The sequence below is a fragment of the Protopterus annectens genome, chromosome 3.part1 (genome assembly GCF_019279795.1).
Source record: "Protopterus annectens isolate FY-2018-M chromosome 3.part1, PAN1.0, whole genome shotgun sequence".
NCBI lineage: Eukaryota > Metazoa > Chordata > Ceratodontiformes > Protopteridae > Protopterus > Protopterus annectens.
In genome coordinates, this window is record NC_056732.1 from 1,560,488,382 (window position 1) to 1,560,514,291 (window position 25,910).

General features: G+C 41.0%; 1 protein-coding gene across 1 annotated transcript in view; it reads right to left on the bottom strand.

Moving 5' to 3' along the window:
- Positions 1-25,910, bottom strand: part of LOC122797804 (SCO-spondin-like) — a 4,708,783-nt gene that overhangs the window by 401,553 nt on the left and 4,281,320 nt on the right. The window contains exon 103 of the mRNA XM_044066325.1: positions 15,293-15,420. Within this exon, the coding sequence (XP_043922260.1) occupies positions 15,293-15,420 (128 nt within the window). The remainder of the gene's footprint in view (positions 1-15,292; positions 15,421-25,910) is intronic.

Consider the following 25,910-nt stretch of genomic DNA (forward strand, 5'->3'; position numbering starts at 1 on the left):
GTTATGTACTCTCACCATAACTATGCATCTATGTGGTCTATTTTCATTCTTCCTCAAAGAATGGGTCTTGGATCTGACCCTCGGATCTAACTCAGATGCTCTATCTAGATTCTAGAATCTGACTTTCAAGCTCCTCACTTTACCCATAATGTCACTAACCACTATATTACCTCAGATTGAGTTTGCTGCTACTATATTATCTTATAGGTATTAGACATTATAAAAAAATATCATAGTAATGCAAAAGAAAAGGTAATAGTAATGGACCAGGGTCTCAAACAGGAACTGTGGTTCCTAATAATAATAAAAAAAAAAAAAAAAACCTTCATCAGATCACTCCCAAATGCATGGATAGGACGAAGGTCGGGGGGGGGGGGGGGATTGAGGAAGAATGAAAATGGACAACACAGATGCAGAGTTGACTCACCTCTTTTTTCCCATTTCTCACACTCCTTTACTTCTCTCTTCTCTTCATCATACTGATCTTCTCTGACTACGACCATCTTCATTTGTCTCATTTACTCCTACTCTTGCTCTACTTTTTTTTTCTTGTTGTCCCACCCTTACATTCAACAATTAACACCTCTTATCCCCCTATCCTACTTTAACTCTGCTAAGATTTCATGTAAAACTGTAATGTCAACCCTCTGTTATTTCACATTGTAACAAATCTAACAAGAATATGCATCAATGGATTTTTCTTATTTTAATTGACTTATTTGTGTGTTTGTGTGTGTGTGTGTGTGTGTGTGTGTGTGTGTGTGTGTGTGTGTGTGTGTGTGTGTGTGTGTGTGTGTGTGCAATTTTACCTTTTGCTTTTTTGACTGTCCTTCCAGCTAGGAGCTAGCCATTATCAGTTCAAAGTTCTGCCCTTTGGTCTCACTACAGCCCCCACGGTTTTCAACAAATGCATGGCAGTGGTAATAGCCATGCAATCATGGATTTTTTTGTCATGTTGTGTAATACCATTGTTCTTTAATAGTATTACATAAATGTAAGTGCATTGTCTTCATATTATACTGTTGTTCATGGAGCTTTTCTCCCCAGGACTCCATTGAAAACGGACTCTTCTTGACCCAGTGGACTATCCCAGTAAACAAACTGTAAAATAAAATAGTTATGGTGAGTACATAAGTATTATATCTGATGTTGTCATTTTCATTAGTTCCTCAACGAATGGGACAGAGTCTCCAGGTACAGTAACCGTGGGTGGCCCTCATGGAAGGATGTTCCAGAAAACTGCAGAACTAAATGCAGCTCTGTTTCTAGAGATGATATCTAACTTGTAATGCACAATAAAGGTATGAACATTAGACCAAGTGGCAGCTGCACAAATATCATCAATAGAATTTCTGGACCAAAAGGCAGCTGACATAGTCACTGACCTAGTTGAATATGCTTTTGATTGTCTTGGCAAGGCCAAACCTCTTGAAGAATAAACTTGAGGAATACAATATGTGATCCATTTCGCTACTGAAGTTTTTGAAACTGGTTTTCTAAAATTGGTTTTTGGCAAATGAAACAAACTATTGGTCAGTTTTTCTAGTTTGTTTTGTCCTATGAAGATAGAAATGAAGTTGCTTATGTACATCTAAAAGATAAAGCATGTGTTCTCCTTTATTGTCAAAATTACTAAAGAAAATTAGCAAATGAATGACTTGATTGATTTTTGTTTCTGAAGCAACTTTGAGTAAAAGGGGAAGGATTAGTATGTAAGATAACCCTATCTTTATGGAAAATTAAGTAAGGCGGTTTTGAAGAGAGCACTTGGAGTTCAGAGACTCATCTCACAGAAGTTATAGCTACATGACAGACTGCTTCCAAGAAAGAAATCTGAGGTCTGCTTTAACAGAGGGCTCAAAGGGTGATTGTACTAGACTTTGCAATACAAGAATAAGATCCCAAGATGGAGTAGGATCCTTTATTGGGGGTCTAAGTAAGAAGGTACTTTTAAGAAATGCTTTACATAACTTGGACGAAGCTAAAGGGAAAGCATTATCTCCAATGTGGAAGTTAGAGATGGCTGCCAGCTGAACTTTGATGGTGCATAAACTCACCCGGCCTTGAAAAATAGATGCAAGAAATTCTAAACCAGCATGGATTGGAGTGGTAACAGGATCCGACTCTCTCCACTGAGCCCAAAAAGAAAACCTTTTCCATGTACTTTGACAGATCTTTCTAGTACATGGCTTTTGAAATGAAAATAAAATTTGGTGAGCAGGAGAGGAAAGACTGAAATGTCTACCCATCAGTGGAATTGGAGAAACTATGTGATCAACCTGAGGCCTGAAATGTACAGATTAGTCAGGCCTGGATAATGTGAAAGGAGGTCTGGACTGAGGTCCATTTTCTAAGGAAGACATAGTAGATGAGACCACAGGAAGGGGGACTACACTTGCCAAGGCCAAAAGAGAGCAATGAGGATTACCTTGGTCTTCAACCGGAGTGCTTTCTGAAGGAATTTGGAGATTAGAGGTAGGGGAGGATAACCACAAAGTTGACCAAAGGGCCAAATGTGGACAAGAGCATCTCTGTGTCCTTGAGGGGGAATTAGGGCAAATAACCTGTTGCACTTGTTGTTGAGGAGAGAAGCGAATAGACTGCAGCAAGACTGACCCCATTCTTGGAAGATCATGTTTGCCACCGATTGATTAAGAGACCACTTGTGGGGCATCAGGATAGTTCTGCTGAGCCTGTCCTCTAGAATGTTGGATTTCCCCAGAATGTGCATCACTACAAGAAAGCAGTTGGAGGAGATCGGCCACTGCCAAACTCTCATTGTTTCTCAGCAAAGGGGGTAAGATCTGGTCCCCCTTTGTTTGTTGATGTACCAAACTACTGACATATTGTCTGTTTGAATAGCAACTGTCCCTACAAGAAGAGAGTTCTGAAAGGCCTGCAGGAATAAAAGGACCACTCTCATCTCAAAGGCATTTATATGCAATTTGGTCTCTTCTGGGGACCACATGCCTTAAACAGTCTGTCTCAAGAAATGCCACCCCACTCCAACTGGGAAGTGTCTGTGGTAATGTGGCATTTGGGGGAGAAAAGATAACAGGACAGCCTTGACAAATCTCATTGGATTGAATGCACTACAGCAGGGAGTCCTTGCAAACCTGAGTTAGTTTTATTAGATGTTGAAAGGGCTGATGAAGAAAGGACCACTGTATTGCCAAAGTCCACTGGAAGATTCACATATGAAGACAAGCAGTAGCAATTGATGCTAGGGCTTTGAGAATCAGTTTTTCTGGGGAAGAGGGGTGAAAAAGAACCTGTCTGACATGCAATCTCAAGGCAAGAATTCTGTTTTGTGATACGATAGCAAGACTATTGACTGTATCTAGATGAGCCCCTATAAACTCCAAGAATTGACCTGGTTGAAGTTGGGACTTTGAAAGATTGATGGTGATTCCTAGAGTTTGGGACAATTGGAGTAAGTAATCCCTGGCTTTTTCTAGGAGATGCCTGGTTGATGTGGTGAGGAGCTAGTAATCTAAATAAGGAAACACCCTGAATCCATGCAGTCTTAGATGGGATGTTACTACTGCCATGCATTTGGTGAACACCCTGGGGGCTGTAATGAGACCAAAGGAAAGAGCTCTGAACTGATAATGGCTAGCTCCTAGCTGGAAGGACAGGTATCTTTGGGAGTATCTGTTCATTTTGAGGTGACAGTATGTGCCCTGACAATCTATTGAGCACATCCAGTCATCCTTCTGTAACGGGCAGAATAGACTGAACTGCGACCATCCAAAACTTGGAGTTTTTTTACAAACTGGTTCAGATATCTGAGATCCAGGATTGGTCTCAGGTCCCATTTTTTATTTGGCAGTAAAAAGAACTTTGATTAAAATCCGGATGCTCTTTGGTTTGATGGGACCTCTTGGATGATTATTTTGTCTATCAGCTTTTGAATTTCTAGAGGTGCTGACTCCCACTGATTGGGTGGAACATCAGGGAGACATTTTCTTTTCACTGAGGGAACTTGTAAAAAGGGAAAAAAATATCCTGTGAATATGAGTTTTTGCACAGATGTGTCTTTTGTGATGGCTGGTCAGGCTTTTAGGTGCAAAGACAAGCACCCCCCCCCCCCTACCAACTGTCTCCAGAGAAGAACAGTCAGGCAACTCTTCAGGAACACTGAAAAGGTCTGTCCAAGAAGGAATCTTAGATCCCTTGATTTTGCGAACCCCCTCTGCTGCAAGCGCAGCATCATCCATTGTTATTTCCCCCTCTGCCTCTTGGAGAAAAATCTCTGTGTGATTCTAGAAAAGGTCCTTGAGATTTATTGAACTAGATCTTCTTACCACCATGTTTATTCCTAGAGAAAGGTCTCTGCAGGGTAAAAAACAGATTCCCATGTCAGACAATGTCTTTCAGTCTTGCTCACTGTACGAAAGTGTCTCTTTAATGGTGGGCCCAAACAGAGAAATCCATCAAAGGGAGCATTGATGAATGATGCTTTAAAGGGCTCTGCACAGTCACACAATCACATCCAGGCTTGTCTCCTAAAGGCTATGCCTAATCTCGTGACCTCTGAGGAGCCTACAACTGCATGAGAGATTAACCCCATGGATGCATTCGATATAGAATGTAGGGTGGCCAATCATGAGGAATAAGTTTTCTCTTTCTACACTGATCTGGACCAAGCAGTAGAGTTAGAGAGTTCCTTAATTAAATCCCTCTATAATCTAGTGAAATGTGCCAGATAGTTCAGCAACCATAAGGCAAAGGTCAGTGAGGTATAAACTCACTTCCGATACCTGGCCAAAGCCCTTGAATCTCTATTAGGGTGATGGCCAGAGAAGATCTGTTCAGCCAGCTCCTTTTTTGTGGCTGCAGAAACAATCATGGTATCTATGGTGATTCTCTTGCTCCAATACTGTCTGTCTTTCGGTGCTACAAGAATCTTATTGGGATGCCTGGGAATCAATTCTACTGTGTCTGGTTCCTTCCATACCCGGCAGCAGATAAGCTCTATAAGCTCATCCGCCGGGGTGATGGAGATGGAGATGACCAGACCTGAAGGTTTCTAGGAAGATTGACTCCTCCTGGAAATGGGTTTCAAAAGACCAACCACCTTTTTGGTGTAGGATTTCTACATTGTCCCCAAAAGAGACTTCTTCAGGTGGAGATCTGGGGGACTCTTCCCCCTTCATTGAAATCGGTGTCTTCTGTCAAAGATTCCTGAGGGGAATCAAACTGCCTCCTTCTGCACAACCTATTCTGAGGGACCTCTTCAGTGGGTATCAGAAGAGGTGAGGAGTTCTCTAACTGGAACTGCCTGGAAGGTCTTGCTGTCCTGTGGAATAGAATGAAGAGAATCAGACACAGGATCCAAAGAGATAAAAGTCAATACGCTCTTGGGTGAGAGAATAACCTCTCCACCACCTTGAAGGCAGCGGGACCAGAAGAAGCTGAGCCCAATATAACTGAAGCAGAAACTCTCAGATCAGACATACCAGGGCCCTCCCTGACCCTCCACTCTGAGGGAGGAGTTGAAGACAAGTTGTCCAACACTGAGGCCCCGAGGGGAAGTAACGACTCCAAAAGCTTCAGAGCTGAAGTCATTCTCTCTGATCCGACACTGATGCTTAGGCTCAGAGATATGTCCTGCTCAAGGGGAGTTGTAGCCAAACGGATCATGGTAGCAGTTGGAGTCAATGATAAAAGCATCTTCAGATCAGACTGCTCAACTCTTGGAAATCTTGAATCTGAGGACTGCAAAACAGAAAGTCGGATCAGAAAAGGAGTAATGACTGTATGTTAGGGATCTTTAAGGCTCATAGATTCAATGGAAGCCAGAGCCGATAAGACCCCGTCTGCATCCGTGTTCTGAGAAATTTTCTCATCATCCTATCCACCTCTGCTTAAGAAAGACTTTGGGAAGACAAGACTGAAGAAGAAGTGGAAGGAGGTTGAGAAGACTTTCTTGGAGTCTTCTGTAGGAAGGGAGATCTCAGACTAGGAGACACTGGCTCTGGAGAGAAGTAGGGGCTTTGGGACTGAGGAAACTTTGAAATAGAAGGCTTCAAATAAGAGGGTTTTGAGCCAAGTGTTTTGAAACTTTAGCTGAAAGCTCTAATGTTGGAGCAGATTTAGAAGACCTAACAAGAGAACACTTTCTCTGCTCCCTGGTCTCTGAAGAGTTTGATTTCTGAGAGGGGGGTTTGAGCCCCTGACGTACAAACAGCAGCATAAGGTGCAGAAGTAGGGAAAAGGCCCTGAAGCACTTGTTTAGTCGATCACTAATGGCTCTGGTGTTGAAGCCAGTGGAAGTAGTACAAGGAGTCTCAAGGTGGGAAGGGCCTAAACAACAGACACTCCCTGTAGGCATCAGAGTTGGGTATCTGTGCCCACAGAAAGTGCACTTTTTAAATCCAGTAGGCTTCTCGGCCACAGCTAAGAACTAAGCTTAACGGTCCAGCTCAAAGAGGAAATTTAAGGAATTTTTTTTTTTTAATGAACACTAGACAGTAAAATTAGACCAACAATGATAACAACAACAGTAATACCTTACAGAGAAGGTAAAGAAAAGAAGAAGAAATTACCAGTGATGGTAATGAAAACTACCAAAGGACGGTAATAAAAGATTTATCGGGTAAAGAGAGTTACTATAAAAAGATATAACCAAACAAGAAAGTTAAACTCTAAAGTTTTTATTCACTATACCACAAAAACCAAGATGTTGAGCTTGAAAGAATGCAATCCCTACCGAATCATTACAGTGTCAAATGAGATCTGGGATTATACAGTGGTTGGGGTATTATGGGTACGGTTGGAACTGGAGAGTTGGATCCTAGAATCTAGACAGAGCAGCTTTCTCAGATCTGAGACCCATTTTTTAAGGAATGAATGAAAATGACAACATCAGATCCTGGAATAAACTCCAGATCCTGAGTGATATGGGGGACCTGCTTGATGTCTCTTTTCTCTAGCATATTTTTCACTTCTGCTGCTGCTGCAGATTCCATTTGACCTGGTGGTACATCTGGAATTTCTCTCTTTCTGAGGAGGGGAAACAAGGGAATAGTGTAGCCATTGGTGATTATCCTCAGCACCAAGAATCTTGTGTGATGGCCTGCCAGGCTTGATGGTGCAGGGATACATACTCCCCAACTGCCTCCAGAGTGCAACAGTCAGGCAACCCTTCAGAAATGTTGATATAGTTTCTCAGTGAAAAGACCATGAACCCCTTAATTTAGAAGTCCGTCTCTACCTATTTGGTGACATCTGTTACAGTAACTCGGGGGGGGGGGGCTGTCTGTAGGAGCATCATTGTTGAATCCCTGGGGTTTCCTAAACCACAGCTCTTTCCCCACTTTCGGGTTCCTAGCAGAGGTCCTTTAAGGGGTGGAAAAGCAGATTCCAGTGAAAGACAGGGACTTGCCTTCATGCTCACTCCCTCTGAGTGTTTCTTTCACCGTCAGTCTGAAGAGAGTCAAACAAGCAAAAGGGTTGTTAATAAAGGGCATCCTGAAGCCTTCCACAAAGTCAAATAAGTACATCCAGGTGTGCCAGCAGATGGTGATGCCTTCTGTTCTGGTCATGCCATCAGCTGAGTTGGACAGCAGATGCCTGGATATGTTGGACAGAGACTTCCAGACAACTGGAACTCAACTGATTTCTGGATGTCCATTGCTACGTTACCTGAGAGGGACTTGGTCAGCTCCTACGTCAATTCCATCTGAAAATATGTAATATGGGCAAGGTAATTCAGTGATCTAATTGCAGTACTTCTGTTTCACAAATCTGTCCAAAGCCCTTGACTCCTTGTTAGGGAGATGACAGATGTACCCTCTGCTGAGAGTTCCTTCTTTGTGACTGCTACAACAATGATGGCATACACTGGAGGAGACCCTTGCTACCGAGTTCTAGTCCCAGGGCAACCAAAATCTTGTCATGCTTTCATGGTATCAGCCTCACCACATTAGGCTCCTTCCATGCCCACTGTGCTACTAGGTATATAAGATCAACAGAAGAGCCAGCCCTAAACAGTACGAGGAACACAGAACCCTCACGTGAGGGCACAAGTTCAAGAATGTCACCAAAGGCAACATATTCTAGAAGGGATCGTGGGGACCCCTCACCCTCATCAAAGTCTGTGTCTTCACTGTCTGCCTCTTCTATTTCTTTGGACCCTGGCTCATTTGATGAAATGCGTATAAGGACTGAGCAGAATTAAAAAATCCTTATAAATAAATAAAAAGATGCCCACCAGGCTGAGATGGCTCTATATATATATATATATATATATATATATATATATATATATATATATATATATACATACATACACATTTTAATAACACAAAAGTATAAAAGTATTTAAAAACTGGTAAGTGCTTTCACAGCTTTTGTTAATTTATGTGAGAAGGACTTGCGGGAATGTTTCTTAAATGAGTACAATGGAAGCATTTTTCATAATCTGACACCTAAAGAAATTGCAGCACTTAATGAATTAATGAGAGTGCAACAACTTATTGTCAGGCCAGCTGACAAAGGTGGTGGGATACTGTTAGATAAGAACATGTATATTGAGAAAATGTTTGATATGTTGAATGATGAGGCTGTATACATGAAGGTACAAAGGTTACAAGTTACAGGGATTATAAACAGGTATATTTTTATCTGTATGATTTATTAATGATGAATCAGATCGATTATAGTTTATACAGCTATTTTTCGGTTGATCATCCGAAGATACCAATCATTTATGGTTTGCCAAAAATCCACAAAGACTGTGTTAATACTCCTTATCGACCTATAGTTCCAGGCAGAGGTTGGTTAACTGAACTAATTTCCATATATGTAGAGAAACAACTTAGGTTGATTTTGGAACCTATTACTAGTGTTCTTAAAGACTCTAAGCAATTTTTGCAAGACCTATACCAGTGGTCTAATGAGTCAAAAGATTTTAATAATGTTATCTTTGTGACGCTGGATGTTAATTTGCTTTTTACAGTCATTCCCAATGATGTAGGGATAGAAAGTGTTAGGATGTTTTTGATAACAAATAGTACGTTCTCTAACTCGAAGGTGGGGTTGATCTGCACACTATTAAAACTAATATTAGAGAACAATATCTTCATCTTCGAAACAGACTATTTCCTACAGAAACTAGGAGTTGCAATGGGCAAGGCTTGTGCCAATTCGTATGCCAACATAGTCCTAGCCTATTGGGAGTCACAATCAGTATTTTACTGACTCTCGTTTTGCAAAACATATAAGGCTCTACAGACGCTTTGTTCATAGGTTCATAGGTAGGTACTAGGCTATCAGCTCAAGGGCCTATGTAAACCTAGCCAAGAAGGTTCCCTGGCTTACGCCACCCAAGAATGTTATTTGCCTGTGCCACTGTCGAGCAGAGACACAGAAGTGATCCCCAGGGTGTATTTCCTATTTCCTATCCACTCATCAAGATTTTTCTTGAAGAGTGCTAATGAAGAACTTTGCTTGACATAGATGGGTAGCTTGTTCCAGAGTATGGGAAGTCTCTGGGACAGGAATCTATCCCTCCAGCAAGTCCTGTTTATTGTGGTGACAAGGTTTAGGTCCCTAGAGCGTGTAGCTCAGAGGGATTGGGATTTCTTTAGGTGTAGCATGTCCAACAGTTCTGGGTTTGACATAGCTTTATATGTTAGGCAGAGATCATCTTGGAGTAGGCGATATGCTATGGAGTAAAGCTGGAGGTCAGTGTAGGGCAATTGTTTGAGGCCAGTAATCCTCTTTGTGAGGTACTTCTGTGGCCTTTCCAGCTGCTGCAGATGTCTTGTGAGGTATATTCCAAAAGGGGCATTGTACTATATAATGGGTCTAATGAGTGTCGAGTAGAGGGGAACAATGACCTCTTTTTTCCTGGATGAGAACCCTTTTATAATGAGGTGTGTCACGTAGAAGGACTTCCTGAATACTGTGGCGATGTGACTATCAAAGGAGAGACTACTGTCCACCTGGGTCCCAAGGTCTCTTATTACACATTAGGTGTTAAGTAGATTGCTGCCTATGTGGTAGTTCATGGGTACAGAGTTTTTACCAAAGGGGATGACACTGCACTTTTTGGCATTGAGCTTGAGGCCATGGCTCTGACACCAGGCATCTGTCTCAGCGAAGCCCTTCTGTAGGATGTCCACATCATTTGGGGACTGGACTATAGCTCCTAGTTTGCAGTCATCTGCGAACTTCATTAGCCAGGGGCCTTCTGTGTTAGCCTGTACTTCAGAGAAGTAGATACCAAACAGGAGAGGTCCCAGGACGGAACCCTGTGGTACTTCACTTGTCACTGCTTTGAGGTCAGATTTGCAATGTACAACTTTTACAGTGTGGGTTCTGTCAGTGAGCCAGTTGGCAACCCATCTTGTGACATAGGGATTTATACCTAGTTTAGTGAGTTTAGCTATAATTCCAGAATGGGGGATGGTGTAGAAAGCCTTGGCGAGGTCAAGATAGCCTGTGTGAACCACCTTACCCTCATCTACGGCTTTGGTGACTACCTCCGAGAAGTTGATCAGGTTCAGGAGGCATGATCTGCCTTTCACAAACCCGAACTGGGTGGGATCCAGAGTTTGGAGGTTACCAATGTCTTTGTTTATGAGTTCCATGATGATACGTTCCATGGCCTTGCAGACCAGGCTCGTCACTCTAATAGGTCGATAGTTCCCGGGATCAGTGGTGGCTCCCCCTTTGTGGAGTGGGATAACTGTTGCTGTGCGCCATTCAGTGGGCACAAAGCCTGATGTGAGGTTACTACTGAACATGATGCTTAAGTGGGGAGCCAGTTCATTCTGAAGTTCGTGTAAAACGCAGCCTGGGATGTTGTCCGGTCCCACGGATGCTGTGTTTTTGGCTTTAGAGAGTGCAGCTTTTACCTGTGTAGTTGTGATTACAGGGACTCTGCATTCTTCCTGTATAGATATGGGCCCTTTAGGGGGTGAGAGGGGGGTAAAGTTAGCACTGAACCTATCTGCCAGGATGTTGGCAATATCAGTTGTTTCTGTAATTTCCATGCCTTTGTGCTGTAACTCAGAGTGGATGGTATTTTTTTCATCTGGGATGGGCAGTATGAACAGTTGGTTCAATTTATTGATTATCTACAGAATGCCACTTCTTTTCTTAGATTCACTATGCATCATTCAATGGAGAATATTGATTTTCTAGATACTAGTGTGAGTAAGGAAGGTTTGGAAACAATATCGACCAGTATGTATAGGAAACCATGCAGGAAAAATAACATCCTGCATAACACTAGTATGCATCCCAGACATATCCCCAGAAATGTGGTTAAAAATCAGGTTCTCAGGGTTATAAGATTGTATACAGATCCAGATACTCGAGATAAAGCACTTGACACTTTGCATATTGAACTACTAGAATGAGGATATAGAATAGGAGACATAGAGTGAGCAATTGAACAAGTGAGTAGTAATAAAGTTAAACCCTACTTCTCTAATAGACCAACAAGTGAAACAGAGAATATGCGAGCTACAGAGGAATATGGCCTAAGTAGAGTGGTTCTGACTTACTCTAGTGATATCAATAGTGTGTGATATAGTTAAGAAAAACTGGCCAGTACTCCTGGCTGATGATAGCATTAGTAGAGTGGTTGGGGAGGCACCACGATTACATTTAAGAATAATAAAACTGCAGCAAAGACTATGTTATAAACGTACCAACTATGATAGGGCACACTCTGAGTGCAGAGGTACTTATGCCTGCAGATCATGTAAGGCTTCCAAATATATCTGGTCAGTTACCTCAATAGTACATCCCAGGACCCAAGAAAATTTAGAGTTTCGATTTTATGCAGACTGTACAGATAGGGACCTTGTGCATTGGGCGCAGTGTACAGCCTGTAATACGTTTTATATTGGGAAGACAAACCGTATGCTGAAGGAAAGAATACTGGAACATATCAATGATATACATAATAGGAAGGACACAAATGCATTAGCTCAACATGTTTTAGAAGTAGGCGACACCCACCATTTTAAATTCTTAGTTTTACAGAAAGTCAGTAAAGATATTTAGGAAGGTGACATTATTAATGAAACAGAATATCTAGAATTGAGCTGGATTTTAGATTTTAAGGCAAGTGCTTATCCTGGCCTTAATAATGCTGTCTCTTTAAAGCCAGCAATAATGTCATGTGTTTGTGCTCTCTTACTTGATTGGTAGAAGTGCTAGATTTAAAAGATTTTGTTTTGTGTTATTAAAGTGTATATATATATATATATATATATATATATATATATATATATATATATATCCATCTCAGCCTGGTGGACATCTTTTTATTTATTTATAAGGATCGGAATCAGACTGGGAAATTGTGTGGCGAGCACCCCCAAGGCTGAAAGAGGCTGACTGTCCCAGTCAACCAAGATGTAAACACTCAGATGCAGTATCCAGTGGAGACTGAAATGGAGCTGAGCATGGCAGAGTCACCTCTTCTCTCAGTTTGGAAAGAGAACCTCTGGAGTGCTGAAAATGTAATTGGAGCCAAAGAAGCTCTTCTCTGATTCAAGAAAAGATAGGAGGGATATCTTCCCGATATCTTCCACTCCAACCTGCGCCGGCTTGGAGGCTGACAATGGAGCCAAGCTATCGAGCAACAAGGGGGAAGAGACCGATCAGAAAACTTTGGAGTTGACCCCACCCCTACGAATCTCAGCTCCTAGGTTTTAGCTCAGAGACTCATACCAATCTGACATAATCAGAGTCAAAACATTATGGTATACCATCAGACTCAAAGTCGAGAGGATTGTCAGATTCAGTGTTGGTGCTCTGGGAAGGCTCAGAACCATGGGCTTTGGATCAGAAGTATGAACCAGAATAGGAGGAATGAATGGAAGGGCAGATGGGCCCACTCCCAGAGCATCTGAAGGAGGCAGTGCTAGGATGACTCCCAGTTGAATCTGCATCTAATGGAACCTCCACATCTTCCTTTCAATATCCGCTTCTGTAAAACTCTTTGTCAAAAGAAAGGACCTTGATGACAAAGCCACTGAAGGTGATCAGGATGAATGCTTGTCCTGCAAGACCTGGGAGTAGAGCACAGGACTCACTGGCTATGGTAAGAAACAGGGAGGAGGCATTGGAAAATAAATTGAGAGGTTTCTGGATCTGAACATTTAGGCTCTTTCGGCATCAGAACCAAAAATTCTGTAGGAACCAGTAACAGCTTTCTGGATTTCTCCACACTCTTATTTACTTCCTTCTCTCTCTCTCTGGGTTTGTCTTTCTCCTTTGCCTTTTCCTTTAATAGCTTAGGTGTATCAGTTCTCATAGATGGTGAAGGAGTCTCTGAAAAAGAAGAAGCTGAAGTTCCCACTTGGATAAAGAAGTAGGTCCTTTAGGACTAACTTGTCCCTAAATCCCTGAAGAGCTCTGGCATCCCTGAAGAGCTCTGGCACCAAAAGAGGCATATGCCTAGTGGACAGTATGCAGGTGTCCTATTCCCAGGCAGTAGACACAAAGATTTTGTTGCCACAGGCCCACCACCTCTAAAAACTGCTGACCTAGTCTGACATATTGTAAAACACAATAAGATAAAGGCACCGACTGAATAATGAAAGGGCTACAAAAAAACCTTGCTACCTCATCACTCAGAACTAAGAATAGAATCACTAGAAAAATATTAACAGCAATAGTAACAGTAATTTAGTTAAAAAAATGACCAGTAAAGTTATTTATTTTTCTTTTGCATATTACGGTGGTATAAAAGGTAAGGAATATAAGATGGGAGCACGATAAGGAAATTGGTAAAACGGATAGCTCAAAAAATGCAAAAAGAATCATTTCCTTCCCATGTCAAAGCCCTTGAAAACCACTTCTTCTGGATCAAGCTGCAAACAAGATCTAGGGAATTTTGGAGAAAGAGAGGGAATTGTGGGTGGGGGAGAAGTCAGAACCCTGGATCCACAGCTTCTGTAGGAGCCAATGTTGGATTCATTCGGATCTGATAGCCCAAAGGTTGAACTGAATAAAAACAGACAAATTGGATCAAAAATTATAGAATGAAAGCCATTGCAGTGCTCTCTCCTCTTTCCTCCTTACTGACTTTTATTTTGCCATTTAATTCTGATCAGTCACTCTTAAGAATGACTGATTTGCCAGAATATATCTGAGGATTATATCAGTCAATAACATTAGTGGTTTATATGTCTTATTGTTAAGGGAGTGCTGATAGAGATGTTACTACGTACTGTCTCTCTCTGTCTCTGTCTATTTTACACTCTGTCTTGCAGCCACATACACACAGGAACACACACACACACAGATGATTCCAAAATTGCTTTCATAAAAATGGGCTTAAACGTTTGCTTGTTCAGAAGAGAAAAAATGTATTGCTTTTGTAATGTCTAACAGTAAGTGAACTGGTATTCATGTCTAAAGTTAGCAAGTAAGCCTAAAAAGCAACCAATTTCTCCTAGGAGTCTAGTTATGGATGCCAAATGCATGACAGTGAATGAGGAGGCAAAGATGGTTACTGATATTCCTGGGAATGTCAAAATGAATAGGCTGGACTTTGCTGAAGATGTAACTTGGTAGACATTTTTAATTGGCTTTAATGAGATCAAAGTGAGGGTGAATAGTTGGATAGTGTGTGTGCATCAGCATGCACAGACACAGAGATACACATGCATGCATGATTACACGCACGCACACACACACACACACACACACACACACACACACACACACACACACACACACACACACACACACACACACACACACACACACACATAAATCCTGCAGAACTCTATCACTAGAATCAATGACCTGTTAAAATACATAGATAACTTTGGTTTTCATACTATCCAGCTCTCAGTGAAGAATAAAAAGAAATATTATTAAACACTATGTACTTATTTATTTGTTTCTATAACTAGCCAGGGCACTGATCCTCTAGTTCCAGTGTCAAGCCCATCCTGGGGTTACATACAGAAAATATTCAAAAAACATTACATACATGAAAATATATTTATTTATTTTCTTATTTTTAATGTAGCAACCAGGAAAGTCTGACCGGACACAGGTCCTTTTCAGCGGAGGCCCGGGGAGAAAAGCTCCACATGCAAGATATAAATACTAGATACAAATATCAACAGATATATGAAATATAACAGCTATATGAATAATAGGCCTACAATATACAATTCAACAGTGTAAAAGCATTTGAAGATGTAATGGAAAGTATGACTAATAGGAATACCATTGTTGCCTGTATTCTTCCAAGCTACTGTGTCTTTATATTTGTTCAGGAAAAAGACACAAAATCAGCTCCTACCTGTCCCAGTGGGCATGTACATCCTGGCTTGCATTCCTCTTGAAGGCATTCTGTTCCAGAATGGAGATCAGAACATGTCTGAGGGCAGCTATTTGCACAGGAACTAAATATCTGTGTCCCAGGGCACTCTGAAAACAAATAACAGTACATTACTATCTAAAATAAACAATGAAGCCACTCAAAACAGACTCCTAAGTCATTAGAAGAATTAACATTTTGTCCCGTTTAGAATGCACGTTGTTACATCAGTGGATTCTGTCTGCACAGCTTAACAAAGCAGTTAATAGCTAAATGTTCCTTGTGTATTGTTGAAATGATAAGGGAAGGTTAGATTCTTCTTAAAATAAACACGACTAATTGAGAATTAAAGGTATTAGCAGCACTGTCCAAACATACCTAAAGACCAATTATTCATTTAAGAGTGTATAATTATAATAATCTGATTTTCAGTACCTTTGACAGCAAATATACGTTTCTAGACATGTAGTCCATTATCTGTCATTTTCTCTAAAATAAGTACTGCCATTTACTGTCTCAATGTAATTTTATAACATTTTTAAAACTTTATACAAATTAACTGTGTCCACTTCTGATTTTTGTTCTTGTTTTTAATGCTTTTCATTTTGATATTGACATGTATAAGAAACTCTGTAACCATAGTTTATAATTATTCTGTTACCTTATTTATTATTTATTTATTTATCATTTGTTGATAGGATTAGTCTCACAAGACTGACAGCCTATTTTCAGGGGAGACCTGAAGTGGTATTTATACTATTAGGAGAAATCTGACCAGGCCATCAGGGAATGTCCCCTAATGTTTTCAATAGGTGCTGTAAGATCTTTTACAGCCACCTGAGCTACCAACTCAGGCAGATGCAGCCTCGGTTTAAAATCACAACCAAAGGACAACAACCTCAGTAGTGCAGCACCCCGCATATGCTGCACTGCAGTGACAGCAATCATCTACCTGGTATGGGAACAGAACCCACATCCTTCTGCACCAAAGAGACTGTACTGCCTGTTGTATCCCTGACACTGTAAAATGTCTTCCATCTCCTTTTGTATAGTGTCACTGCCCCATGCAAGCAGTTCTCATGAATTCCTCCTGTGGCACATATGTGACCTATACCAGCAATTCATGTGTAAAACTTTCAATACAGTAATTTAATTGGGAGGGTCACACATTAACCACCCATAGGTGCCATGACAGTCCAGTCCTATGAACAAAGGGAGCAGCCACTTCTTTTGGTGTGTGTTGTTGTGTGCTGCAGACAATGCCACACATGTCTTAGAGCCCTGACTAAAGATCCCAATCATCAGCCCCCAGACAGTGACAGAGATGGCACAGAACACTGGTTTTGTCCAGGCACAGAATGTCACTGAACATATATTCATTGTGCTGACGTCCCATTTCCAGTGTCTGGGTATATCTGGGAGTGCACTTTAGTATGCTCCATAGAGCAACAACAAGATCAACATGGTGGTAGAAAAACAGTTACAGCAAAGACTGTAGTACTGGCTGATATACCTGTGCTAGCAGCAAAAGTAAAGCTGGGTGAAGAGTCATTGTAGAATACCGATGCAGGAGTCCCTCATTTCAGGCAGAGACAGTGCCAATACATCATGGCACTATCAAAGAGGTAGTGTGAGGTCCACAACAATAAGCTAAGAAAACACAATCACAGAACAAAAGTGATGCATACATCTACACAGCCAGGATATGCAGTGCACTGACTAGCAGCACTGTTGACATTATTATACCCACAGTTGACAGAGGAGTGGAGCATAGTCATCCTTGTTTGCAGAAGGAAGGAACATATTAGCAAGAGACAGCTACATTGACATAGGTTGAAAGGTCATGGGTTGTGTCTATGGTATGTACAGATATGTCTGAGTGTTTGTAGTCTAACAGAGATTATGTCCATGGATGATGGTATAGAGTTTTCAAGGATGGAATTATAGCTCAGTGCATGAGGTCTGGAAGCAAGTGGTCCATCAGTGGCATATGTGAGCATGTCACCATGGCTTTTGCTGTGTGCCTCTCACAGACTGATGCTGGCACACATCTTAGCTGTACTATACCTAAAGTGTTATGGGCCTGTGCTGAACTAAGAGACTGTGACTATAATGCCTGGCAGGATCTGTCTACAATACAGTCATATGGGCATCAGTTCCATTAAGATGAGCATCCATTCAAGGTGAGAGCCACAAGAGAGCCAGGTAAGCTTTGGCCACATCCAAGTCAAGTCAGTTGAGTCAGAGGACCATCAGCCACATCCAGCTGAGTGCTCACATACACAGACGGACAGAGCAATGAACCACATGGCCATCCCACAAACAGTGTGCAACATCTGTGTTGAGCAGCTTGCACACCAGTAGTATAATCTTCCCCTACCTCAACTATGGCAGCTGAGTCCTTGCAGCTACACCGATGCATTAATAGCCACCAAATGAGCAGCCATTTCCAACATTCCCTGCAGTGGTTGAACGGTTTCACAGAGATCATACAGCGCACACCTGTTTGACATCTCCCCTCTACCTGGATCACATTTCTTGGTTGATGCCAAGGATAACATCCATAACAAGTAAGAAATGTGTCTCAAACTGCTGTCAGCCTGCAACATGCCTCTCCCCAACAGCATGTGTATACAGCCCTCTAATGATGTACAGTAAACACATGTAATGCTGGAGGCTCATCCTCTGTAACTACAACCCCTTTAGCTGTGGGAGAGGAGACTACCTTCCACTGTTGATGCTACTGATAGTGCAATCAGGCTGTGTCAGGTTTAGGATACTGTTATGATAAGCCTTTACAGATGCACTGATAGCAGGTATGTGCTGACTTGTAGTACCAGATCCTCTCCCAGTGGAATGTGTGAATGCTCATAGCATACCACTAAGAAAGCTATTTAAGTGTGGACTATTAAATGCCTATAAGAATATATATGTATAAATATTCTATGAGCACATACATTCCCTGGTGAAAGAAATGTGGAACGGTTTGTCTGAACAAACAGAACCAATCAAGGTGCTAAGCATTATGTTATTGAATGGCATATGCCTCTGCTTACTTATTGCATCTCCCAGAGACATCCAGGTAGTCATACTCTGTAATGTAGGCAATCTGAAGTGCAGCCCTGATGTCCCTGATTGACATAAATACACATGGTCATCTGTGAGTAAATGGGGCAGATGAGTTAGGCCATGTCCTACAGGAATGGCATGTGCTTTTACTCACCTGAGAAATCCCCAACAGATGCTCACTCAGTCCTGAGCAACCAATTCAGTCTACCACGTGGAATTAGTGGTCAGTCAATATGACCATTGGAGGCTAGCAGGAGCTTCCCATTGTTTGTGGACTGCAGAAATCTAGTGGGTGTACCTCTGTTTTTTTACCTGTTCCCACCTGTGTCCTGGGCCACTGTCTTGGTATGGAGCATCAGATCAATGACTCTGTGATGCACTTGCACCATCACTCATTTGTAATAACCTACCACACTGATGTCCCACACCAGCTTCTGCCACATCCTGTCTCAGAAGACCTTGTCAGCTTCAGTTGAGTGGATGATATGGATGGACAGGAGTGATTACTACTCAGGATTCCTTGCAGAATAGTTTTGGTAATTCCTCCTGTGGTCCTACAAGTATCTAGTTTGAAATGATTGGTAAAGGTTTGGACAGATATCCATTTGGTAGGTTTTAAAATAGACTTGGTATCTACCCCTTGTATGAGAGTCACCTGGTGGCTGTGGACCTGGTGATGTGAACTCTGATTACGCCTTACAGTTGTTTGCCCTTATCTGTGTAAGAGACTTGAATACAAAGCAGAGCCACTCTAAGTTTTTATAGTCGCAGTTTCTCTCTTTTTATTTCCAGAAAGGGAGATAAACACTAAGTGTGAATCCCTATTTTCCTTGGTCCTGTTCAGGTAGAATCTTAACTGCCTGTGCACATCTAGGGTGTGCACAATTCTCCCCCCTTATTTTGAGGAGTGGGAAGGAATGAAGGGAGCTAGATGCTTTGTATCAGAATGATCTATGATACAGCTGTAGGCATGACAGTTGGATAAGTATTAAAGATCACTGTGTCTTTATGGACAACCAGGGACAGTTCTACACACAGAAGGACTTGTAGTTCGATGCCCTTCTAGCTGAGGTGAGGGACAGCAACAAGGTAGTTTTCCAGTTCAGCAATTTCATGCGTGAGGTTGCTGCAGCTCAAAAGAGGCTTGAGTCAGCATTTCCAGTATATTGTTGAGGACCCAAGTGGGGCCAGCCACTTTTCTTGGGCCTGATGAGCGGAATCCCCATAGGAAATTGGTTGCCTGGAAGTAGGATAGCTAGAAGTGGCTCCAAATGGAAACAGAAGGAGATGGCAGAAAGAAGGAATGCAAATACATGGTTTGATCTCCCAAATAGAGAGAAGGAATCTAAAAGAAATATATGCCAATCCTGTGTTTACCAGCTCACTGAGGTCCAGAGAGACCAGAGCCCTGTATCATATGGATAAGTCCAGGATCTTTCACTGGTTAGCTTTATTGCCTGTCTAATGATATTAAGCATGCCCGTACAGTAATGGTGTCTAAAGAGTATCAGAATTTGAGCATATGAACTGGGAGTGCTTGCAAATTGGGGTGTATAAGGGACCTTTTGCTCTGAATTAGAAGATACAGAATGCTAGACAGCACTTCATGAAAAGGGGGAACCGATACTATCTGGGCCAAAAGGATGCTATTAGAAGGATTCTGAGTCATTTGTTGCCCACATTTTGGATTACACTGGAGATCCCTTGATTTTGCGAACCCCCTCTGCTGCAAGCGCAGCATCATCCATTGTTATTTCCCCCTCTGCCTCTTGGAGAAAAATCTCTGTGTGATTCTAGAAAAGGTCCTTGAGATTTATTGAACTAGATCTTCTTACCACTGGCACTGGCACTGGCATACAGATCTGTCTAGCTTATGGAAATGGTTTCTTGCCCAAGCCTCTTTGCAAGGATTCTTGAATACAGCTGAACCAGTTGTTTGCAAGTTCATATGTTCAATGATAATACCAGGTTGTTGATTCAGAGGACCATTAGTAGCCTAGCCACAATATCCCATCTCATCAGTTCCCATTGACATGACAGATTTATACCCAGTGTTAACCCCTTTCAGTGAGGGCGTGAGTGGCCCAGACCTAGTGTGTATTTACAATTGTCCAGCCATTCATTCAGACGATGCTTAAAGGAGGTCAGGGAGCTATTTTGCTTGATATCCACTACTTTGCTTTTCTCTTTAAGTACAAACAGCAGATACTCTATGCACTATTTGGAGAAAGACCTCTCAGTGTAGTATCCACTTGTGAGGGTTTGCCCATGTTCTGCTTAGCTAGCCTGTTACTGTGGTCATCTCTGATGGGATGCAGACTGACTTGAGGAACATTTTGCATTGTGTTTCAAGCTCCCAGGTGGTAACCGTTAGCATGCAGAGTAGGTATTATCGTTTTCTCCCATGCTTGCTGATGAACAACATTACAGTGGTGTTCTTTGTCATTACTTGTAGAGTTCCTTTTACTCACAGCTGACCTTTAAGCCCAAAACACGAACTAATGTTTTCTTGACAGTGATCTTCTGTTAGGGAGACCACACTCTCTGGATCTTGACGTTCTGGGAATATGCTCTTCGGGCCATGTTTGAACTGTATGTGGTAATAGATTGGTTGTAAGTGTTTTGTACAAAATGCATTCCCAAGTTCAGACTGAATTGTTTGGCCTACCATCATAGTTCCTTTGATGCAAAATTAAGTACTGGGATCTGTTGATCCACAGGACGTGAGTGCTGACTCCAGAGAGTCCTCAGGTAGCAGAGAAATTTTCTCATGTCAGGTCTGACATGAGACACCATAAGGATGGCTGAGGTCATGAAGCTGAAGGTCCCAAGAAACTCATTGGCTGGAAAAAGCTTCTAGGCTGCCAAGTGTAGGAACTATTTTTGTAGTTTTATACCTTATCCTGTGGGAGGAAAGCCTTCTGGATGGAGATGTTCAGAAGGGATCCCAGAAAAAAATCAAACTTTGGGAGAACTCTAGTCTTGAATTTTGAAGGTTGACAGTGAACCCCATGTGGTACAGATGGTCAGTGGTTAAGCACTGTTTCCTGTCAGGTTTCCTGAATCAGGCAGGCCTTCAGATATGGGAAAATATGAATCCACTTTAGTTTGCAAAAGGCAATCACAGGAGCCAAGAACTGTGCAGACCCTTGGTGCTGTGGACAGTCCAAAGTGCAATGAGGCAAACTGAGAATTTCAGTCCCCTACAAAGAATCTAAGCATTTATGTCCTTTGTAAATTGGAATGTGGACATGGGCATTCTTTAGGTCCAAGGTTACCAAGTGGTCCCTGGGTGCAGAAGTAGTAACAGGGTTTGGAGAGTTACCATTATAAATTTGGGTACCTACAGGTGGAGTTGAGCCTTGAGTGGTCTAAATTTGGCCTCTAAGTACTCTCTCTTGTTGGGGTCAGGAACATCCTGGTCTAGAACCCTTTCTTCTCTTGAGACATGGGAACTTCCTAGAGTATCTATAAGAGGAGGTCTGAGACGATATGTGATACCTCACCCCAGGGTTCACAAACTGAAGCGTGAGAAGTGAACAATTTAAACAATGAAACTGCTTTGCTATTGGATCAGCGTGCAGATAAGGAAGTACTTTCACCGGCGAACATGACTTCAGTCTATTCTACACCTTTGGAAGTACCTAATACTGAAGCGTCTAATTTACTGACACTCGAGGGACCATCTGTGGAGTGTTCAGTACGATGAAAAATATACAATGAAAACAAAGAGAATAACTCTATGCAGGGTTTTCCTATTATGCCCCTTCCGATCCATCTAGAACGGAAAGGCTCAGTAGACAAGGAGAACTACAGGGGGCAGAAGCGAAAAGAAATGCCAAATCAACAACCACACACACAAACATTAAAGAAAATGTGGGGCAAGGAGACTTGATCTGGAACATTTCCTGTTACCAGCTTTCTGCACATGAGGTATCATTATTAAGCAAAGGTTTAACCTTTATACCTACGTCTGCTATTGACATTAGTGAAGCAGTTATTGCTATTCGCATGTTTACCAGGAATTTAACTTTAAAAACCATGTTTACTGATGCATTGATAACCGAGACTGATGACAGGGTTACTTTTAAAAAGAAAAGTTTGTATGTTCCCCCTATGCCTTATAATGTTGAGACATTCATAAAAGCATGTGAAAAAAAAACATATATGATGATAGTAGTGCTTTTCAATGTAATTCTTCCATACATAATCTCACCAAACACGAAAAAATAGCACTTGATAAACTTAAAAATAATCATCAAATTGTTATCCCTCAGATAAAGGGGGTCCTATTGTTGGATGCACACTATTACTTTACCACCATGGTTAACATGCTACAACAAGATAGCACCTATAAGGAAACTTCAGTAGATGTGGTATATGATATGCAACATAGAATTTTTTGTACGTTACATGAATGTCTGAATATGGGTCTGATAACTAAAGAGTTCTTTAGCTATTGTATTGTGGAGTTTCCTTTAATACATAGGATGCAAGGGCTACCAAAGATCCATTAAAATGCTTTATTTCCACCATTCAGACCCATAGTTGCTGGCTCTAACTGGTTAACTGAACCTATTTCGATTTATTTAGATGTAGAGTTAAAGAAAGTGCTAGCTCATTATGATTATGTTTTAAGAGATACTGAACAGTTTTTGACCAGTCTATATGAAACTACTACCAGGTTAGACACATTTAATAATATCATACTGGTTACCCTAGACGTTGTTGCCTTGTTTACTTCTATCCCAAATGATAAAGGGTTAGAAATGGTAAAAACTTTAATGATAGAACAGAAATTATTTGATAAAAATAAAATAGATTTGCTATGTATGTTGTTAGAAATAGTTCTTGATAATAACATCTTTTTGTCTCAAAGTAGTTGTTGCAAACAAACAACAGGCGTAGCAATGGGTACCAGTTGCGCTAATTCTTATGCTAACCTGGTCATGATAGCTTGGGAGCTACAACACTTGTTAATGATGCCACAAATAATATATTATAAAAGGTTTGTGGATGACCTTTTTGTTCTTTGGCAAGGTGATGAATTGTCTCTATTACGACTTTATGAGAGAATCAATAATAGCAGTGATTTTTTAAAATTTACTATGAAATACTCTAAGGAAACCATAGATTACCTGTTACCGTTTATATACACCAAGGGGTATGTAATACTATGGTATATAGGAAACCCTGTTATAAACCATCTTACTTACACAGGGACAGCATGCACAATCCCAGAATCTTTCACAATATTGTGAAAGGATAAGCAATGCATACATCTAGATTGTGCTGTAATCAAGAAATGTATGATAAAGAATTAATTAAATTAAAGACTCATCTTGTTGGAAGAGGTTATGATGAATATGAAATTAATAAGATCTATAAACAAGTGAACTTGCAAAGAGGAGGTCAAGCTAAACCTTATTTTTCACATAGATCAGGAGATTTTCAGAATACAAATTTGAGAACAGTCCCCACTAGATTACCCATTACATTACCCTATGCTGTGAATGTAAATAAGATACAAGAGATTATAACCCAAAATTGGCATATTCTGCTAATAGATGACTGGATAGCCAATATAGTAGGAAGTCAATCCACCTTTGTAAATAAAAATAAAAAATGTTTAAAACATTTATTATGCTACCCTACTAATGTGACAAATAATGCTGGTGTGATGTGGCTAGGTACTAAAAAATGTGGTAAATGTGCACAATGCCAATACATTGATGAATCACGTTTCTTTAGACACCCTGATACTGGTTATTTATGGGAGCTAAGAAACCCCAGTACTTGCACCACAAAGAATTTAGTTTATATAGCAACCTGTGTGGAATGTTTTTTGTTCTATGTAGGCAAAACTAACCGTTCCTTATGTGAACGGATTAGGGACCACATATACTGTACTACCAAGGGACTTGTTTACAGCGCGTTAGCTAAACATACATTACTTTTAGGAGAGCAACATCGGTTTCGGTTTCAAGTATTACAGTTATAATATACAAATATAAGAATGGGTGATTTAGTAAATGATACTGAAACCTTGGAAATTAAATGGATTTTAAGGCTAGGTGCGCATAGGGGGCATGGCCTTAATGATACAGTCCCTTTAAAACCTATACTAAAAAGTAGAAGGTTTAAATGAGTTGAATTGTTCAGAGTTTTATATATAGACATACATTACTTTTAAAAATATATTGCTTTATATGTTATATTATTGTGTTTTTATAGTGTTGCTGTGATGTTTTGCTTTTTATGTGCTATATACTTTATGTATAGGGTTTGTATTTTTAAATAACTTGATTGCTTTATTTAATTAATTGATTGTTTTACTAGAGCCATTGGTTAGAAATTAATTGTTTTAACTATTTAAATATGGAGTATTTCATTTTTGACTATATGTCTGATGAAGTGGATTCCTAATACCGTGAAAGCGCTTATGTTCTTTTTAGTTAAATAAAAACTCTGAATTTTACATCATCTTTATCCTGTTGCCTTCTTGGAGATTTGTTTTTGTTTTGGATGTGTTCATAATGATATGTGATATCAGTTCCTTCTGTTTCTGGAGGACGTGTGGAATGCCTATATGATTTGGGAGCCTAAACCACTGCAGCTAGTACCATTTCTGATGATTTGGAGGACATATGAGTCTAAGGTGATGTTTTCCCAAGTGGAAAAGCATGCAGAGAGCAAGTCTGCAATTCTATTGAGAAGGAGAAACTGGGAAAATACTAAAGGCCTTCCTTTTCCCTATTCTGTACTTCTTTATCCCCGTTTGAATATTAGGCCTGCTTTCTTTTGCATGGAAGGGAAGTAAACCCAACTTGTTCTTGCTCTTGTAGGCAATAATGAGAAGTTAGGTACCTACCATAACGTTCCATGTTAGTTGTCTTCTCTCGCCTTCTTTCTTGCTGGATGGGTTCGGAGCCGATCCTCGGCTCCGACTCGGCCACTTACTAAAGCTCGAGAGCTAATTTTACCGGCTCGAGGCAACCCTATATCCCATGATGCTAGGCGATAACTACCCAGATCTCGTTTGGTAGCTAAAGAAAAATTATGCAATATAGTCCTCCAACTGGAGAGGAGGAGGAAAAAGGGGATAATCCCGCCAAAGAAAACCACCTAATCTAGTGACACTAGGACAAGCTATTTGGCTGGAAATGCTAGATCAGGACTCTTCAAAGAAGAGGAACAATCTTCTCGGTCTGTCCAGGCTAGGGGGATGGTGGGCGGGACGCAAGAAAGAAGGCGAGAGAAGACAACTAACATGGAACGTTATGGTAGGTACATAACTTCTCAATGTTAAGTTGACAATCTCGCATTCAATCTTGCTGGATGGGACCGCGTCCCTAGCACCTTCATCCTGGGTGGCTCAGTGGAACAGACTCTTGAGAACGGTGGAACCAAAATTTGCCCTGTTTCTGGAGGCCAAGTCCAATTTGTAATGCAAAACAAAGGTATGAGGAGAGGCCTATGTGGCTGCTGCACAAATAGTGTCTATTGGTAGTCTAGCTTGAAAAGCTGTAGA